Source organism: Schistocerca piceifrons, chromosome X (assembly GCF_021461385.2).
Source record: "Schistocerca piceifrons isolate TAMUIC-IGC-003096 chromosome X, iqSchPice1.1, whole genome shotgun sequence".
In the NCBI taxonomy this organism is placed as follows: Eukaryota; Metazoa; Arthropoda; class Insecta; order Orthoptera; family Acrididae; genus Schistocerca; species Schistocerca piceifrons.
Genome location: NC_060149.1, coordinates 352,766,118 through 352,787,942, shown reverse-complemented (window position 1 = coordinate 352,787,942; position 21,825 = coordinate 352,766,118). Strand labels below are relative to the sequence as shown.

The 21,825-nt window shown below is 39.4% G+C and overlaps 1 protein-coding gene across 4 annotated transcripts in view; it reads right to left on the bottom strand.

Annotated features, from left to right (window-relative positions):
• LOC124721434 (protein phosphatase methylesterase 1) overlaps positions 1 to 21,825 on the bottom strand; it is an 87,766-nt gene that overhangs the window by 44,954 nt on the left and 20,987 nt on the right. For all 4 annotated transcript variants that reach the window (XM_047246409.1, XM_047246410.1, XM_047246408.1 and 1 more), the window contains exons 2-5: positions 14,471 to 14,657; positions 14,287 to 14,396; positions 13,692 to 13,937; positions 5,076 to 5,141 (exon numbers count right to left, since the gene is read on the bottom strand). In XM_047246409.1, coding sequence (XP_047102365.1) covers positions 5,076 to 5,141; positions 13,692 to 13,937; positions 14,287 to 14,396; positions 14,471 to 14,657 — 609 coding nt within the window. The remainder of the gene's footprint in view (positions 1 to 5,075; positions 5,142 to 13,691; positions 13,938 to 14,286; positions 14,397 to 14,470; positions 14,658 to 21,825) is intronic.

Sequence of the window (21,825 nt, the reverse complement as noted above, 5' to 3'; positions counted from 1 at the left end):
TTGTTGCAGATCATGAGTTACTGATACAGATTTTGTTAACAGTGAGGTGTGTGTAGTGTAGTACTGGCAATTTCAAATGTGTCTGGAAGTATGATCTCTTCCTCAAGCTACAGGAAAGTAGATATGGGAGCTACCTCTGCCAAAATTATGGGTTTGTATATAATATACGATGCTATTTTGATGAAGAAAATGATAACAGTGGGCCTCTTACATCTTTGTCGAACAAGTAGCTGCAGCTCTGAAAATTGTAACTATCGCTATGAAGGAAATAAGAGAGAAGTGAGATGAAGATTTAAAAGAAACAACTGCTACTCTTTTGACTTGAGGAAAAACCAGAGAGTGTGTTGCTAAAATGATGGAACTGGATCATTTTCAAGAAGACGCAATTCAGCAACATATATAAGACTGTTATGTGCAGAAAATATATCTCACATGGAAGAAGTTCAATCTCTCACTATGAGATCCTGAGGTTTTTTTTTAATGAAAACCCGGACTTTCAGTGGCGCTAAAGAAGATGAGATTTCAATGGAAAACAATTCCTGGAAGAGGAGTTTTGCTTGAATGGGAAGGTATTGTTGCCTGAAGATGCCAGTTTTTGAGGGAGGTATGCAAATGCAAACCTCACGAAATCATTTGTTTGGACTAAATGCAGGTAAATATTAGTCATTTCAAACCAACTGCATAGATCCATGACACTGCAAGTTCCAAATGGAGAAGACAGTCAGTTCATTGTTTTAGATGCTAGAACGATCAGTGGGTTTGTTCCAAACGTTTTGTTGCTTACATAGAAGAAATCTGTAGACTACCATGAAGAAATTACAGCAACAGAACTTAAAGAATGGTTAGCACACTCTTTGCTTCCAAACACAGAAGAAAACTCAACTGAATAATTTTTGATAATGCATCTTATACCTGTTCAGTTAAATAAAGCTTCTACATGCAGCAGCAGGAAGTGACACAGTGGACTAAGTAGGCAAGAACGGCATATATTCATTTAATAGTAAAATGAAAAAAAGCACGAACAGGGTGTATACGCAGACAAGGAAAAAAATTTCGCGGATTTTTCCCGGTTAAAATTTAATCTTCTCCTGGGTGAAAATACACTTTTCCATGTTACGTCACAGTATACTTTATCTCGGAACTGTAAGAGTTATCAATCCTTTGAATGGCTATGGTTTTAAACATTGGTGTAGACTTTCTTAGCACTTTAGAAAACAAAACTCAGTAGGGGAACATGTTTTGGAAAGATCTTTGACGTGCAGCAACATGTACGCTGCATATTTTCGTTTTACGGAAGTATAAATGCGAATTTCACCTAATACCACATGTTACTTTCTGAACCATTGAAATCAAGATTGTGATGTGCTTTTTTCAGCCAGTCACAGCTCAAGTCACATGATCTTGCCAGCTGATGACAGCGGATATTCAGAGTACAGGATACATGATGTAGTCAGCCAATAGCAATATCACTGTTAAGTAGCGCGAAAAGACAAACAGGAAAAAGTTGATGGTTTAAATTAATATACATAGCGTTGCTATGAGAATAACAGCTCATTCACATATAATATTGGTCTCTACGATTTTTGGGGACGTAGAACTCTGGCTCACTCCCCAATAATGTCACTACCCTACCATAGCGAGAACAACTGTATCTTTGTCAGATCAGTTCTCTGTAGTACGCACTCTACGCTACACGCATTGTGTATACACTGCGAGAATAAAAGTATTCATAGAAAGTGATGGAAGAATGAGTGATTATCTTCTTAATTACCACGCCTGCTCTCCACTACCTATAGATTAAGAAGCTGCGGAGAAAAGCTATGCTTTCCCATATAATGTTGATTTTTTTTTGCGCGTGTTACACTTTAAGATACATCACACAAATGTGCCAGAAAAATGTTTAATAATGACATAAATGTCTGATCTTCTGGACTCTAAATTCTTCTAAATGGCTTGTCCTCAAAGAGTTGATTTTTAAATGAGAGACAAACGCTCTTTGATTTTAAAAATTCATCTTAAAAATTCATCGTACATTCTCGCACATAGTTCATCTTGCGTAAAAGGAAATTTACTTTGAAAGTAAAGCCTAGTTTACACAACACTAGGTTGCAGGCAACTGCACTACCGGCCACTGCACATGCACAGTCGCCCAACTCTGTCAAACTAAACACTTTCGGCATATTCCAACTTTGGCAACACTAGTTGCGCGAGTTTTGAGATTACGTGTGTTCATGGTGTGTGGACGAACTGAAATATGAAGTGGGGGAACAGAGAATAATGTTCCCTTTTCGGATATCTGCACACAGTCGTTGTGCAAAATAGGCTTAATGCTTTTCAAACCACCATTCGCAATATTTTCCCGTGACCTGTTAGAAATAGGTTCGTTTCAGCACTTGGCAGAGAGTAGCAGATAACAGTCGTCCCTGCACTTGTGCAGCTACAATTACGTAGGAAGCCCATATGTTTGTACATTAAAATATCTTACATTATGTCCTAAAAGAAACAAGACATCAGTGGATACTCCACGAGCATTTGAATTTCATGAACCATACTAAAATGCATAATTCGGCTTATAGTGCACATTTGTATGTCCAGATTCCCAATGAAGTAGGCCTTGACATGATATTAAGCTTTTCAGTCTGGTTTTAAAGACTTAAACGTTCTTGGAGTACCAGTACTGTATTATTTCTTGATTGGTTCTTTATTATGGCATAATGCCATATGTGCTAGAAGATGAAAATGTGCACTTGAAATGCAGTGAACAGTTGAAACTAGCCAAAAGCGTGGAATGAAACACTTCGTTTCAAATAAATTGACTGCCTCAGCAGAAAAGATTAATAAAAGCCAAATTTCTTTAGCAAACTGACAAAAATAACTTCATTGTTCTGCAAGGCAATTAATGCTTGACTGTCAGAAACATGGAAATAAAATAAGATCTGAAACTAATAACATTTTAGGCCTTCATAATTATGTGAACGTATTTTAATTCACTTGATAGCTTCAGGCCACAGAAATCTGTTTTGTTTTCATTTTACTGGAGAGCAGTGAACAAAGAGGAAACAGCAAAATCACTAAACGTAAACACGGGTCACGTGGAGACTACCCACCTTCCCACTATAATTCAGACTGCTCTGTGCATCTTCCCCAGATCTACGATATTTCCAAACAGCCGACCCAGACACCCCAGTTCTCCCCCCTCCCCCCCCACCACTGGCCGCAAGATCCGCGCCTGCTGTGCACGTGTGAATCTGGCAGATTGGACGCACCAGTAAAATTTTTTCAGGTAGCATTTGGCTGCTTACTGCTACTGCTTATACACGTGACAGTCACACTTCTGTAGCCAGAAACGGGAGAATGTACTACTCATATGTGACTCAACTGCGCATGCGCATGAGCCTGCTCTCAACTGTTCGAATGACTCTAATGTAAACAGTTGTGACGTCACGCTCATCAGAGGCAATTTGTTGTTATGAAGTATTTCATAGTCTTCCTAAAAGCTTTGACACATTTTGCTGTTGGCAGACACTTGTATGAGCACTGTGTTTTGATGATGTACGTGGCACATTTCCTTCGGAAATGAAGTTTTATTTTCATTTTTCTCTCTCGTTTACATTTTATTGCTGCAGTAGCGGGATACAGTAATATCCTTTCTTAGATTATCGGTTCAACCAGCCAAAATTACAAAAATTTAACTGAAAACTAAAACAATGAAAAATTCCTGGAATTCTAAAAAATTCCCAGGTTTTCCCAGTTTTCTCCCAGATGAAAAAATTACCGGGTTTTTCCCAGATCTCCCGGGTCATATACACCTTGACAAATCTTGAAATCTGGAAACACCATAAATCGTATATCATTTATGACATTGACAAAATTGCAAGGAAAACGGTCATAAAGTATTGTGCCATCCACCATATCATTGCCATTTCAACACAGAGGAATTCGTTTGGGCTCAGGAGAAATCTGAATGTTGCAGACAGAAATAAAAATTTGAATTTAAAAGGTATTGAATTTTTAATGTGTACGAGGCATTGGGCAGTATTACTCCCATACAGGAATGGTAATGAGAAGTTGCACAGGAACACAGAGTGGAAGAATCAGTAAAAGGTTAGGGGATTATAGCAGCAGCAGCAGCAGCAGCAGCAGCAGCAAGAGTACAGTAAAGACAGTGATGATGAAACAGGAGATGTTGATCTTGAATGCACATACACTGGAGACTGTGGTGTCTACTCTCTTCCGTAAGATGCAGACAACAGGTGCAGCTATGCATTTAAATACATACTGAAACATTAAAATCTTTTCTTTACCTCACAATATATTTCCAAACCTTTTCTTTTTAATTATGAAGATAAGAGTGTTTTGATCCTCGAGATTATTAATGTTTTTTCACATTTCAGTAGTTTGGCACTGCAATGGCTCTAAAATCTTCTGGTGTGATGGTCGTAATCATGTAATTTACATCGTTTAACAACAAACAGCCATGTAGAAGCACTGGCAAAAGAGACACTGGCTGCCCCAGACCTTCTTTCAGTGGCCCAACTGTAGCACTTCAGACTGATTCACCAATAGCATCGGCTCACGGAGCTGTGCACAAACTCAAACTTGACCAAGTTACTCTAGCGCACTGACTGACCAATGCACATACTGTAGCTTGGCATTAGTACTCCAACTGCCCATGATGAAGATAATCCTGAAATGTCCTTTTATCTGATGAAGCATGGCTGCATTTATCGGAGTATGTGAACTAGCAGAACATTCGGCATTGGAATTCTGAAGCTGTAAGTGAAAAGTGTCCAAACTCTGACATTCCATAGTTTACTTCTCACTATACTATTTAATACAAAATATTGAAATTTTATGAACTTGCCTTATTTCTCAAACTCTTTCACACATGCAAACAATTCAAGCAAGTAAAACTCTTTCATATATTTCTTACTTTGGGTGCAAAACATTCTACTAAAATGTTACATAGAAGTTACTGGGTTTTAAAATCTGCTGTAGGTTAGATAATGGTTTCATTCATTCACTACTACAACATTACTTCACTACTTTCCTTCATAAGCCTATATTGTACTTACTTCTTTATTTGGCCAGGCATAGAAACTTTAGCTGACTCCAAATTTCTGACTTGTCCACTACGAACACTGAAATACATAAATAAATAGTATATAACTTTATGTCATATTAATTGTTGCATGTAAGTATTTTTTTCCAATCTACGTGATATGAAACAAAGACTTAACATTCACAGAGAATAACAAAACATAGCTACGGGATGTGTGTGTGTGTGTGTGTGTGTGTGTGTGTGTGTGTGTGTGTGTGTGTGTGTGTGAAAGAAAATGATTATCATAGCTATGACAATATAAAAAAATTTCTTATTGAAAATATTGTCGCAGAAGAAGTTGAGTATCACCGTCACTGTGGTGTAGCGGATATGATACTAAACTGTTGCATGGAGGGTCGTGAATTCAAAACTCACCTGGACTGTACAATTTTAATTTGTATATTCAGTTCGAGTAGATTCTATAAGTATCCCAAATGTCAAGACTCATTGTACTGGAATGCTCTGTAGCTGTATATATATTGTATGTGTTCTGGCCGGAGGCAGTTCGCTCCGCACTCTTGTATATGCATGTGTTGAATAAACTTTCATTAAGTGAAGTTAGTGTTTGTCATTCATCTACTTACACCTTCCTCTAAGCGACATTATTCTGGTGAAGGCGCCGGGTATTGGAACCTGTTACACAGCACATTATTGACGACACAGTGGCTCCCATCAGGCAACGACAGAGCCGCCGTTTACGTGGCGAGAAACCCCAGTTCATGCCATATTCAACAGATTGCAATCCATCAGAGGCAGAAGAAGAAGAGGATGTTATGATGACAGCAACTGTGTGCCACCACATGAGACATCGTTCTGGGTTCTCTGGTGACAATGGCCAAGATCCAAGCAAGTGGCTGAAAGTGTATGAGCGTATAGCCAAATTTAACAAATGGGATGACACCGTGTGTTTGGCTAATGGATTTTTCTACTTCGAGGGCACTGCCAAGCAATGGTATGAGAACAACGAGGAGAAGTTCACAAGCTGGGAAGTATTCCTGGCGGAAATGCGCAAGTATTTCGGTGACACGCAACAACAACAGGACAAGGCTGAAGAAAGATTAAAGTGGAGGGCACAACATCTAGGAGAAACTACAGCATCCTACATTCAAGATGTCTTGGGGCTGTGAAAAATAGTGGATCCTAGAATGAAGGAGGAAGATAAGGTTGCACATCTCATAAAGGGTGTTTCTCAGGACATGTATCAAGCCCTACTCCTGAAAGTGGTTTCAACAGCAGATGACTTCATAAAATGGTGCCAGTATATCGAGACAATGCATAAAAAAAATTACACGCAAGAAGATCGAACAGCTTCCAAAAGTTATATCGATGTCTGTGATGGAGGAAGGAACTGATTTCACAAGTGTTCTTCGTCAGATAGTGAGAGAGGAAGTTCAGAAGGCATTTGGATTGCACAGTGAGCAAAAAACTCAGACGTTTCAAGAGGTCATAAGGGAGGAAGTGGAACAAACACTGAACCCAATTTCTCATCCTTCATTTGCCTTTAAAACGTTGAAAAAGTCGAGACCAAGGCGAAGTTATGTTCCTACAATGCCACATGAGGAACCTGTTTGGGCACCAATGAAGACTGACGTCTGGAGGACCCAGGATAACCAACCAGTATGTTTCCACTGCGGACGACTGGGACATGTGGTGCACTATTGTCTAGAAAGGCAGCAGATATTTGATGACGACCGCGCCAGAAGACAGCGGACCGATCTTAGCTGACGCCAACTCCGGGACGACAAAGATGAACAAAAAGATGTGGGTGCAGGATGACGTAGGTCACCATCAACACAAGCTAGCTGCTGGAGAGGACACTCCCAAACATGCCAATCAAGGTCTCCATTGCCGTTTAGAAGCGCCAGCCAATCACTTAGCCACCACAACCTGGAAAACTAAAGGGTGCGACCTTTCTTGGAGGTGAGGCCGTCGAAGAGAAAAATCTTCCGCCGTCGATCACTACAAAAACGATAGGAAACTACGTTGATATCCTCATGGATGGCCGATCAGCCCAAGCTCTTGGGGACTCTGGAGCACCATATTCAGTCATTTCAGAGAAATTGCATCGCCACTTGCAGAAAACCGTATTCGTCGACAACAAAACATCTCTGCTGAAGGTGGCTAATGGGAAATATGTAAAATGTACACAAAGATATGTGTGGGTATAAGTGGCCATGCACAGCCCTTAGAATTAATCGTCATTCTCGGATAGGACTTTTTTAAAGCTCGTCAGGCAATTATAGATTGTGGTCGCTCGAAGATTATGCTAGATGAGATGAGATACTGTGGATAGGAAGATGCGCATCCAAGTGTGTGGAGACTACGTGTGCTCCTCCAGATGTTAGTCTTCCTTGGTCCTGCAGTCAGCACTAAAAAGGTAACTGTCACATGTCATGCCATGCAGCAACCCATGGATCTTGTCGTGGAATGTAAGAGAAGCATACCACTGAAGAATAACTTAGTCATCCCAGCCTCCGGCGTCTCGTTTAAGAATGGATTCGCTGAATTGTGTATAGTTAAATGTCGCTGAGAACTGCAGATCCTTCCAAGACACACGTGCGTAGCAAACACTGAGCCGTTAATCGAAGAACAGCTGAGCGTCACAGAAACCTCCCATGCCAAGTCTGTGGCAAAATTAGTGCTACCACTACGAGACAAGATCTTCTAGCTCGACTATCTAACTAAGGAACAACAGAAGAAGCTACTTGCCGTTCTTCAAGAGTTCTCTGAATGCTTCAATAAACAGGTGAAGAACAAACCATGTGTCAGCAACGGAACGTCGAATAATTCACGACGAGTTAGAGAAAGTGATGAAGAATGACATCATTCAGCCTTCGCAGAACCCATGGTCGTCACCAGCACTCCTCGTTAAGAAGAAGGATGGCAGTTGCCGCTTCTGTGTTGATTACAGGAAGCTTAGTAAGGTAACTAAAAAGAACGTTTACCATCTTCCACGAACTGATGATACATTAGATTGCTTGAATGGGGCTAAGTTTTTCTCAATCATGGACATGTACTCGGGATACTGGTAAACCAAAGTAGATGAAGCTGATCATGAGGAAACTGCATTCATCACCCCTGCGGGCCTGTATGAGTTTAAGGGAATGCCGTTTGGTTTGTGTAATGCACCAGCAACTTTTGAACGGATGATAGATAATCTTCTAAGTCACCTGAAGTGTACGATGTGTCTTTGTTATTTAGATAGCATTATAGTGTTCGCAGAGACATTTGATGAATACATAAAAAGACTGAGGGCTGTTCTTAAGTGTCTCCAACAAGCCAGACTGAAACTTAATCTAAGAAAGTGTCTCTTTGGAGCAAAAGAAATCTAAATACTTGGACACCTTGTGTCAAACGAAGGTGTGCGGCCAGACCCAGAAAAGGTGAGATCTATAACAGAATTTCCTATTCCTACAAGTATTAGAGGTGTGAGAAGCTTCCTCAGATTATGTTCTTATTACCGATGTTTTATCAAAGACTTTTGTATCAAAGCCTGGCCACTCCAAGAGTTGTAAAAGCCGATGCTAAATTTATCTGGGGTGGTGCTCAACAAGATTCTTTCGATGTGCTGCAAAATGTTCTGACTGACCGACCTCGTACTTGGTTTGTATGATGAGAGAGCACCTACAGAACTACACACAGATGCCAGTAGGTATGGGATCGGTGCTGATCTGGTACAAATTTCAGATGGAAAAGAGAAGGTTATAGCCTCTGCTACTAAGACACTTACAAAAGCTGAGAGAAACTACTCAACTACAGAAAGAGAATGTCTTGCTGTGATCTGGGCCATGTGCAAATTTCGACAGTATCTCTATGGAAGGCCATTCACAATTGTTACAGACCATCATTCACTTTGTTGGATGACAGGTCTTAAGGATCCAACAGGACGACTCGCCAGGTGGGCACTACATCTTCAAGAATATGACATTACCATAGTGTAAAAAATTGGAAGAAAACACGAAGATGCCGAATGTCTCTCAAGAAACCCTGTGCAAGACCATCAAGACTGATGAAGATCGTGACTGTCTCGCTGCACTCCAAGATCTCTCTGCTGAGCAGGAGGAGGATGCCAAGATATCTCAAATTATGCTCGCCTTAAGTCTGTCAGAGGATGTGAAAGGACAATTTAAGGTAGTTAATGGATTACTTCACAGGAAAAACTTTGATCCGTTTGGAAAGAGATGGCTACCAGTGATTCTTAAACACATGCGCTTAGATGTTCTACAGAAATTCTATGACACACCTGATGCCAGACATTTAGGATTTATTCAGACATATGATAGAATCCGCAAGAGATTTTTCTGGCCAGGTTTATTTAGGAGTGTCCGCCACTATATTTCGCACTGTCAAGAGTGCCAGAGGAGAAAGGCAGTTCCTCAGAAACCACGTGGCCGACTCATACCAATTCCACCAGCCGAAATGCCTTTCAGCATGTTGGGATTGACCTCCTCGGACGATTTCCAACATCTGCTAGTGGCAATACAATTATTATTGTTTGCACTGATTATCTGACATGCAATGTCATTACAAAAACCATAGAAACAGCCGAAGCATCCGAGGTAGCCAAATTCATCGTGGAAGACAATGTATTAAAACACGGTGCCCCAAGGTCGTTGATTACGGATCGAGGGAAAGTTTTTCAATCGAATCTTGTGACAGAGATAAACCATTAGTCCAACATTACTCATCACATGACGACTGCCTACCATCCGAAAACTAACGGGCTAACTGAACACATTAATAAGACCTTGGCCAGCATGCTATCAATGTTCATCAATGTTGAGCGTAGCAACTGGGATGAAGTGCTACCTTTCGTGATGTTTGCCCTCAACACTGCCAAACAAGACACCACAGGATTTACGCCATTTTTTTTCTGGTGCACTGGCGTGAGGCGACTACGACGGTGGACACTGTGTTTCCGTTACATCCTGATGACGTGGACGATGACTACATCAGCCAGGTGTTAACCAGAGTTGAGGAAGCTTGGCACTTAGCTCAACTCTACATGCTGCAGGCTCAAGAAAACAATTGCCAAAGGTATAACGCGAGCCACTGCCCCGTTGTCTACCAGCCTTGTGACCTCATCTGGATCTTCACTCCTGTATGGAAGGTTGGTCTCTGAGAAGTTCCTCTGGTGCTACTTTGGACCTTATAAGGTTGTAATACAGTTGTCTAATTTCACTTATGATGTTGAAGATTTCGACCCCAACACAAAACGATGAAAGATCAGAGATACGGTCCACATCCTTCGAATGAAGCCCCACAAGGATCCTGCAACCCAGGGTAAATTTGCAGCTCCAGCAACAGGCAACAAGCGGAAAGGTGATGAAGAGCGTAGCAGCATAGGAAGTTCTAAGAGGATCACCACCAGGGTGAACATCAGTTATCGGGAGTCTGAGTATGCAGGACCGATGACTTGGTCCCAGACTATGAGAACGTAACACTGAGACGCTGTTCTCTTAAGGAGGGAGCAATGTCGCAGAAGAAGCCGAGTAGCACCATCACTGTGGTGTACCGGTTATGATATTAAACAGTTGCAGGGAGGGTCGCGAGTTCAAAACTTACCTGGGCTGTACAATTTTATTTTCTATATTTGGTTCGAGTACATTCTAGAAGTATCCACAAATGTCAAGAATCAGTGTACTGGAATGTTCTGTAACTGTACATATACTGTATGTGTTCTGGTCAGAGGCAATTCACTCCACACTCTTGTATGTGCAAGTGCTGAATAAACCTTCGTTAAGTGAAGTCATTCATATAATTACACCTTCTTCTACATGACAATATTATTTAAAATCACAGTTAGAGCTGAAATAATGAATGCTTCCAAATGGTGAATTATTAATTTTGGATAGTGTGGCTGAAGAAGAAAGAACATTTTGTGAGACACTGAGTAACATTATACACTGGAAACAATTAACTCCGAAAATATGATTTATTACCTTCAGAAAAAAGTTTATGTTATTTAACCTGATGACCTAAATAGCCTATTTCATGTCACATCAATTATTGCATCACATTACATAACAAACACATTACTGTCTAATGTTAATCATCATAAAACACACACACACACACACACACACACACACACACACACACACACACACACACACACACGGAACCCCCTGAGTGTGAGGTCATAAGTTCGAATCACCATGTTCATCAGAAGGGTGACAAAATGAGTGTCCAGGAGGTGCAGAGATCAACCTTCAATGGGATGTATGTATTACACTTCACAAAATGGAAATCAACAACATTCAAGAAATGTTCAACACAGACCACTAACTTACACCATAAAAACCGCATGAAAAAAGGTGTGTCAGTGATCACAAAGATTTGCACCTTCAAGATCAAAGGTGAACTTCTTGGGAGTTACAAACCGTGCAGGATGTTCAGCTACGTTTCCACTCTTAAAGAATGCATGTACACTCATAGTGGTGTAACATGGTAATGAGAACTGATTGACTGTGATGGCATAAAACCAAATGCGAAACAGTCTGTCATTGAAATCATTATGAAACTGGATATCCTGGAAGGCGGAGCTGCAGATAGTGTGATAATGTGTTTTAGAGGCATGATAGAAAACAAACATACTGAGGCTGAATTTGTTCAGTGGTTCCAGGTGGTATCACTTACAATGTCACAAATTTTTCAGGAGGGATAGTTTGCTCTAAAAAAGTATTATTTTTACACACAGACCAGGAATCAAGCAAAAGCAATTTATTTTGACCAGCTACTGGCCAAAAACAGTGATCATACCACAGTTTTAGTTCTCTTACACCAATTTTCCGATTCTTGCTTGCTGTGACATAAATATTCCTTCTGAAGATCACGCACATGTGAAAGAATTGTAGGAGGCAGAGCACCGCCAACTTCTTGTAGCACAATAACTAATAACTTTCCAGCCAATTTACCATCCAGATTAACAACTAGCATAATTGTCTACAAATGTGTTAAGGCATTGATGTTAGTCGATTTTCACACAACTGTCTTGGTACCTATAATTTACAGAGCTTCTTTCACATGCATTTGCTCTTCAAATCCCCATTGGTCAGAGTAAAACACAAATTCCGTACTGAATGATGGGATAAGTTTGTTTATCTATCTACAAATTTTCAGGCCAATTCTGCAGTTTGGTGTGCATCGTCAAGTTAACGCTTTGTTTGAAACTTCATTATCTTACGTTTTCCAGTTCTGTAATATTGTTTCAAGTTATGCAAACATCCACTATTTCCCCTGAAATGACTAATCTATGTTGCATGCAGCATGACATAGTAGGTCACTGCCATGCAAAGCCCTCAAACTGAATCAAGCATCCTTGAAATTCGCAAACACCAGTTTTTGTAACAGGTGCACCTTGTTCTCTCTTGAATATCTGTAGTTTTTCTGATGAGTTACACTGTTATATTGCTGCACACTTATTGAATATCTATTCACAATTTTATTTGCTTATTATTTTTACTATGCTATGGATAATCCTCCACATATGTAATTATGTTTAGTACCAGCTCCTTGGACGATTGTCCTTTACTATGTTTCACTGTAGACGGGATTTGTGGCTCCCTGTCCAACAATGATGATGCACTGCATGGCTCCACACCTGTTTCAATATCACTTTCATTTGTTAAGCATCATCATTGTACTCCTCATGTACATTGTCCACACTGTCGGGTGTATACAGCACCACACATTCCACTGACTCATCTTGCAGAAATGCTAATATTTCATCTGCCATTTCTTTCTTATTCTGCGAAATCCCTTGGGTTCCTTTCTGACCAAATGTCAAATTCGGCAACTGTTGTACATATAATGCAATGTTTGCTTTGATTATCGTTGCTATTGCTCAGCTTTGTATCAACACCACTAGCACTGTAGCACTGTTGTGAGTTACTAGTCAACTAAGCAGTTCAACTATACTCGAAAGCCTCATGCTATGCTCACTATTTGATATATCCAGTGCCGACTACTGTTGCCATTTGCAGCCAATACTGTGGTTGCATGGTAGAGAACATGGGGGGCACCATATGCTGAAAACATCATTGGCCTTCTGCAACCTAGCACTCAAGGGGTTCCTTGTCAATAGAATCAACCGTTCATAAGAAAGTAAGTCATTTGTTTATCAAACTGAGTAGGACAATATAAACTAATTGTGCCCTGAAGTGAGCAGACACCAAACAAAATGGATCCATAAGAGAGTAATATTGTTTACAACAACATTTTAACCATGGATTAAGTTTCTCATTTTATACATGTGGCAGAAAGAATCTGATAACTTGCAAAACTATTTCCCATTAAAATGTTCGGTGATGCCTTGTAAAATTACTTGAATGGCTAAATTCAAAGGTAAAACATGGGAATTTTAGTAGAATATATGTTGCTAATTACATTTTTAGGCTTCTTCAGCAACATAAAAACACTCAAAACAAAATCAATTAGGTGCTAATAAGACACCCACATACGCAACAACTGAGAATGAAGGATGTGTCTCTTGTACACAGTATTTAACTGATATTCTTTATTTACTACTAAGCCCCTTAATTAAAGATAGCATACATATTTTTGCCAGCTGAAAGTTTTGAGCACTTACCTGTATTCGACAGCTTGTTCTATTGATTTGAACCCAGTGGGGCGGCTACGTAAGAAACTCTGCATACTTGTAAGAGCATCCATAGCAGTCCCTTCAACAACATCTATTACCACTAGTCCACAAAGTGATGGTATTAAATCAGCAGCAGCAACATGAACTGCAATTGCCCCACCCATGCTGTGACCAATCAAAATTACTGGGGGAGCATCAGTGCCATACAGCATGCTTATAGTATCTCCAACATCGCTAAAAAATAAAATAAGAACACTCAAAAAACAATATCATCGCTCATGAAAATTATAGCTGGTCACTGTAAGACATTACTCAAGATTCAAATTTAATACTGTCTGTAGATGTAATAGTTAAAATTGGAATGGCACTTCAAATATTTATGACGACTCATTTCTTTGGAAAATTAGAAAAGTGAGAACTGGGTACAAAATGAAAAGTGTTACTACTGTTACTCTGTAAAAATCTTACTATCATCCTATGTCAAAACTCTTTACAAAATATTTTTCTCATTTAGCAATACTTTTTAGCTAACTTCACGAGGAAGATTTAGAAATTTACAAAACTTTTTGTTTAATGAACCTACCTTGCCATTGTCTTAGCAGACAGGTCCTCATCATCTGTCGTTTCACTGTCACCATGGCCCCTCAGGTCAATAGCCAGAACTCGGCACGCAACCAAGTTTGTCACCGATGCCTATGAACATTGAGACTTTGACACTATCATATAAATTAATTGTGCAACAGTTGTAGATTGGAGAATTTACTTACTGAAAAGACTGCCCAAGTAAGTGCAGAGAATCCTCCACCATGTAATAAAACCAAAGCAGGACCACTGTCACCTCGCTTATACACACGAAATGTGTTTTCTCGAACATGCACATCTTCATATTCACTGAAATATTTATTCCATTTTGTGGGAGCGTAATCACGTTTACTGCCCACTGCAAGGCGCCTTCTGTAAAACAATAACACGTTTAAATTATTTAATGATACCAGCAGTTGCCATTTGTTCTGTAGACCCAGTCTCAAAGAAGAAAAGAATGTATATCCTAAAAGACAAAAATCACTAGGGGCTGTGAGTGAGAACAAAATGTAGCTCTGCATTGTAGAATGATTATACTACACAACACTAATGACAAGGGCAGCACCACGCAGGTAAAACTATTAGATTCTGAAACCGAATACTCTAGAACCTTAAACTTCATTTTCCACCTGTTTTAAGTGTGAACTTCTCATACCTGGCTAACTGTCTTTTCCTAGCAAACAATGGTGTCAACTGCAGACAAAGCCCAATAAAAACTGTAAACTTAACACTACCACTTTTTATTGAAAGAGCGCAAGAAACACAAGGATACAGGGAGATGAAATGAAGTAAAAAAAGTAAAGAGAGGGAGGGGGAAAGTGAGAGAGACAGAGACAGAGACAGAGACAGAGACAGAGAGAGAGAGAGAGAGAGAGAGAGAGAGAGAGAGACACAACAACAACAAAAATTTAAGATTCCATCCCCAAGAAAATGTTATAACACAAGAATTAGAGGCTGATGTAAACAGACAAGAAAAAATGCATAATTCACACATCAAAAAGAAAACAGTACAAATATACAACGAAGTCATAGAACCAGCTGGATTAGTTTCAGTACTACAGGTAACTGAAGACAATGATCACACTTACACAAACCGAAATTGGCATAAAAAGGTGTGGCGTGCTTTTGCTAAACTACAGAGTTTTTAAAATGAAGATCCAGATGTACCTGAAATGAAAGCTCTCCATCAATGTGACTTACCAGTTTTGCCTTTTGTCACTGAGGTGGGCTTTTAATGCAAAAACAATCTTAAAAACTTAGGGTTGCTCAGTGGGTAGTTGAGAGGATTATGGCAAGAATTATTAAGAGATACGGTAAAAGAAAATAAATGGATCAAGGGAACAGCATACAGTGCAGGATGCAATTACAACTATGATCAAAATGAAATAGGTTAGCATGATACATAGCCAGATGAATGGATTGAAGATATACCGATCAAGGAAGTTTGTTTCTGGATATAAGTAGACAAGACTAAGAAGAGTGCCTAATGAAAGGTGAGAACATAGCAATACAACACATGCAGGGCCAAATGAGTGTGTATAGTTTCAAACAGAAATGGATGGGAAAGACTCATCAGTCTGCCAGTAGTTCACATAATGGATTACATTTGTGTACCGCAATAACACTACAAGTCAATGGACACTTTGCTATGAAACATTGGTAACACTGGAAAGTTTGTGTGTGATGTTCAGGTGTTAGAGAAACAGTGAGCAGAAATTATGACCTTGTACAGTATTCAGCATATGTAAACATCACGAGAATTAAAATATGGAAAAAAAGGAGAGAGTAATGAATCAACAAAGACAACGGATCAATATATGCACTAGTACAGTGACAGTAATATACAAATTATAATACAAGTAGAATTTGAAACTTAACAATCACAGTGCAAAAATGTGGAACAAGGTAACATAAATGTGAGGAAACTAAAAAAGACAGAGTACCTGAAGCATGAAATGACAAAAACAAGAAAATTGGTAGTTTTTAATAGTAAACATTTTTTTTCTTAAATTAAATGACTATCAGTAACACTATATCGATTGACCTCATCAGCTCCTGTAACTCACAGTTTTGTGAGATTATAATGCTTAAAGCATTTTTCAATGCCAATTGGATGTTTCTGAGTATAGCATATATATAGTTATAATAGAGGGAAACATTCCACGTAGGAAATATATATCTAAAAACAAAGACGATGTGACTTACCAAATGAAAGTGCTGGCAGGTCGACAGACACACAAACATACACACAAAATTCAAGCTTTCGCAACAAACTGTTGCCTCATCAGGAAAGAGGGAAGGAGAGGGAAAAGACAAAAGGATGTGGGTTTTAAGGGAGAGGGTAAGGAGTCATTCCAATCCCGGGAGCGGAAAGACTTCCCTTAGGGGGAAAAAAGGACGGGTATACACTCGCGCGCACACACATATCCATCCACACATATACAGACACAAGCAGACATATTTAAAGACAAAGACAAGTCTTTGTCTTTAAATATGTCTGCTTGTGTCTGTATATGTGTGGATGGATGTGTGTGTGTGTGTGTGTGTGTGTGCGCGCGAGTGTATACCCGTCCTTTTTTCCCCCTAAGGGAAGTCTTTCCGCTCCCGGGATTGGAATGACTCCTTACCCTCTCCCTTAAAACCCACATCCTTTCGTCTTTTCCCTCTCCTTCCCTCTTTCTTGATGAGGCAACAGTTTGTCGCGAAAGCTTGAATTTTGTGTGTATGTTTGTGTGTCTGTCGACCTGCCAGCACTTTCATTTGGTAAGTCACATCATCTTTGATAGATTATATATATATATCTAACACCTTGCTATTTAGGACTGGACATCTAATCTTGTCACAACCCATTTTTTATGTCTTTGCTTACTGATTTTATTAAACCGAACATCTGCGATGATTATAGTGTCACAGATTATAATATAACACACACTGAACTTAATTGGGTAGAAGCATATAAAAAATAAATAAATAAAATAAAGTAAAAACAGATTAATAAAGGAACCATGAAATTTCAAAATTAAACAACACCATGACAATAATAAACAGTGTGTCCAAATTTACTTCATTCTGCTAATATTATCAACGGGAATTTAAGGTGGAAAATGCCTTATTTACTAGAAACCTTCACAAATTTACTTGTAATGATTTGGGAAAACCATCAATACCTCAAGTAAAGAAGAAGACTGGATCATGTAAACATGGCTGTATCCATTTCATTTGAACAACTTGCAACCTTCTCAAAGCATTTTAGTGACAGTTATGACCATACAATCTAGCAAATTACACCATATGCCCTCTCTCTTCACCAACTGTCTTGCAGATATAAAACCTACATCTACACCGATTCTCTGCAAAACACAATTAAGCATCTGGCAGTGGCTTCGATGAACCCTCTGCCAAATAATTCTGTATAATTCTGGTCTGTAACAGTGTCCGGAAAAAATGAACACCTGCATCTTTCTGTGCGATCTCCGATTTCCCTTATTTTATTATGATGACCATTTCTTCCTCTGTAGATCTGCGTCAACAAAATATTTTCACATTCAGAGGAGAAAGTTGGTGACTGAAATTTCATGAGAAGATTACGCCGCAACAAAAAACGCCTTTGTTTTGATGATGTCCACTCCAAGTCCTGTATCATGTCAATGACACACTCGCCCCTATTTCTCGATAACACGAAATGTGTTGCTCTACTCTGAACTTTCTCAATGTACTCTTAATCCTATCTGGTAAGAATCCCACACCGCACAACAGTATTCCGACAGTGGACAGACAAGTGTAGTGCAGGCGGTCTCATTAGTAAATCGATTGCATCTTCTAAGTGTTCTGCCAACAAAACGCAACCTTTTTGTTATGGTTTTAGGGTGTAAAATTGTTATGGTCATAAGTGTCCATTCTGTGGCTTAGCAAAGGGTAAAAAGATGAATTTCAAATGAGCAGCAATGGGAGCAAAACTCAAGGAGGAGGGTAACAAAACTGAAGGAAATCTTAGAAAATTGCTATTGAAGGTGGGGTGGTTTCCCCGAAAAAGAGCTTCAAATGACTGATGTCATCTCACTGACACTGATAAACTCAAGGATGTGATCGGCTGAGCGGGTATCATCTGCTAAAAGTGAAGGTATGTCAGGTGACAGCTGTAAATGGGCATGTAGCGGATTAAAATAGGGGCAGTGAAGTAAAAGGTGTCTCACCGTCCATGGTTGAGAGCAGTGGGGACAAAGCAGGGGAGGACTGCCACTTAAAGGATGCTGATGGCTAAAACGACAGTGCCCTATCTGGAGACTAGTTAAAATTACCTCCTCCGGACTACAAGACCGAGAGGAAGAGGTCCAAGGACAGGGAAGAGGTTTGACGTCCTGTAATTTATTATTGGGAAGTGCAGACCAATGTGTGTACCATAAATGAGCAACACGATGACATAAAACACTCTGTAGATCGGCAAAGGGAACCATGAAAACAGCGGGCCAAGGGAGAGAGACTACTGCAGCCTTTGCTGCTATATCAGCTGCCTTGTTTCCACAGATACCAACATCATGCCCTGGAAGCCAGTGGAATTCCACAGAGATGCCTCCCAAGTGGAGCATGTGGAGGCAGTCCTGAAACCGGTGGACCAGAGGATGAATGGGATAAAGAGCTTGGAGGTTGAGAAGAGAGCCGAGCGGATCCGAGCATATAATATAGTGTATCCCCTTATGGTGACGGATGTATTGGACAGCCTGGAGAACAGCATAAAGCTCTGCAATAAAAAACAACGGAGTCTTTGGTTCACCTTTCCCCACAACATTTTCTATGTGTTAATTCCAATTTAAGTTGTTCTTAATTGTAATTCTGAATTTACGACCTTTACATTTGACTGATTTATCATATAACCAAAGTGTAACAAATTCGTTCTAGCAGTCATGTGGATGACCTAACACTTTTCATTATTTAGGGTTAATTGCTAATTTTTGTAACATACATAGGTATCTATTCTAAATCACTTTGCAATTTGTTTTGATCTTCTGATGACTTTACTAGACTATAAATGATAGCATCATCTGCAAACAACCAAGACGGCTGCTAAGATTGTCCCCTAAATTGTTTAGCAGAGGGCCTATAACACTGCTTAGGGGAACACCAGAAATCATTTCTGTTTTACTTAATGACTTTCTGTCAGTTACTACAAACTGCGACCTTTCTGACAGGAAGTCACGAATCCAGTTACATAACAGAGAGATATTCCGTAAGTATACAACTTGACTGCAAGCCGACTGAGGTACAGTGTCAAAAGCCTTCTGGAGTCTAGAAATACAGAATCAAAAGCACTCAACACTTCGTATGAGTGAAGAGCTAGTTGTGCTTCACAAGAACAATGATTTCTAGATCCGTGTTGACTGTGTGTCACAGACCATTCTCTTTGAGGTAATTCATAAATGTTCAAACACAATATATGTTCCAAAATCCTGCTGCACATCGACGTGGATTACTCCTACTGCCTTTCTTGAATATTGGATGACCTGTGCAACTTTCCAATCTTTGGGTACAGATCTTTCGTTGAGTGAGCAGTTTTACATGATTGATAAGCATGGAGCTATTGCATCAGCATACTCTGAAAGGAATCTAATTGGTACATAGTCTGGGCCAGAACACTTGCTTTTATTAAGTGATTTAAGTTGCTTCACTACCCCGAGGAGACCTACTTCTATGTTACTCATGTTGGCAGCTGATCTTGATTCAAATTCCAGAATGTTTACGCTGTCTTCTTAGGAGCTGTGTTTAGTAACTCTGCTTTAGCAACACTGTCATCAATAGTATTTCCATTGCTATCACGCAGAGAGGACATTTCTTGTCTCTTGCTGCTAGCATACTTTACATTATGACCAGAATCTCTTTAGATTTTCGGCCAGGATTCGAGACAAACTTTCGTTGTGGAAACTATTATAAGCAACTCTCATTAAGTCCGCACTAAATTTCAAGCTTCCGTAAAAGATAGCCAATCTTGGGAGGTTTCGCGTTCATTTAAATTTGGCATGTTTTTTTTGTTGTCTCTGCAACAGTGTTTTGACACTTTTTGTGTACAAAGGAGTATCAGCTCCACTGCTGGTTAATTTATTTGAATTCAAGCTAGTACATTGCTAATTTGGAAGGAGTGGAGATTGTCTCTCAGAAAGGCGTCAAATGAAGCAGTATTAGATGTATAACCACATTAGCCAACATACAAACTTATTTCTCTTCTGTATTAAATGGTCTCGGAGCACTTGTCACTTTAATTCCAAATGAGAATTCAAGCTTTTCACAATGTCCACTGCTGCCAGTGCCAAGAAAGCAACTGACTGTAAAAAAAAAAAAAAAGTATTAAACAGATTTATCTGATGTAGTGGTGACTGCTGTGGTGGATGATTCTTAGAGGTACAGGAGTAAAAACGACATACTTTGATGCAAATAAAGACAATGTCAGTGAAGTTTCATTGCTGGCTCTAATGTAACATCGGGTCACAGTGGGCACTATTACATAGTATCAGTTATATCTGTGTAATTCTTTTCCTTTAACTGTCAGGTGCTTTCCTGCCAATATAATGGCGAATACTGCCAAAAGCTCATTTTTTTCGTTGAAATTTAATGCGGTAAGTACACTGAGAACATTTACAACAATAAATCTGTTGTGAAAGATTTCATAGTCACACTTCCCCCGTTCTGCTTACAAATCAAATATAGTATTTTTCTTGTGCAGGAGTAATAGTCCAAATATCACATCTGCATTAATATCCTAGCTGAGTGTTACCATAAGGCTTTACCCAACCCCCCCCCCTCTTATGTTTTGTATTTGGGCAATCGCTCCAAATACAGAAAGTGTTTAACATATCTCCCCCACATTTCACTGTAACCAACCAGGTATCAATTATTAAAGGTAAGGTTCCATATAAAGTGAGCCACTTTTTTTAAGAACTGTGTACCATCCATATCGATACCTAATAGTTATAAAAAATGATGTCAGTGAGAAATTCTCTACTAGTTGCAACTGACAACTCACCTGTTCCAGTGCATATGCCAGTTTTCTGGAAATGTACATTCATTCTGCGTTGAGGCTTTTTTAATTCCAGCAACTTTGCAAATTATCTCAACTTGACTGGTCTTCCACTTATTAATGTCAGATGTCACTAACCTAACTGAACCTGACTTAAACTAGAAAGTTTTTAGTCTTGGTTGTGCATAATTTGATGATTTTTTAGTAAAATGTCCAGCAAAAATATCTGACGATATGAAGTTAGTAGTGATACTACCTACAACAGTAGGAGGGAGATAATAGGAGAGTGGATGAACACCACTGACATCAGTTAATGTGTCATGAGATTATGGAACATAATATATCAAGCATTTTATGTATACATATATATGAAAGCAGACGAATTTATGAGAACAAAATAAAGATTTTGAAGCAAATTTTCTGAGGTTACCATAGGGATATTCCTCCCAGAACATAAATCTTGCTACTGGTGAACAATTACCCTGAAACTGCAACATCATGTCAATCAGGAATTTAAAAAAAAGGCTGAAATGG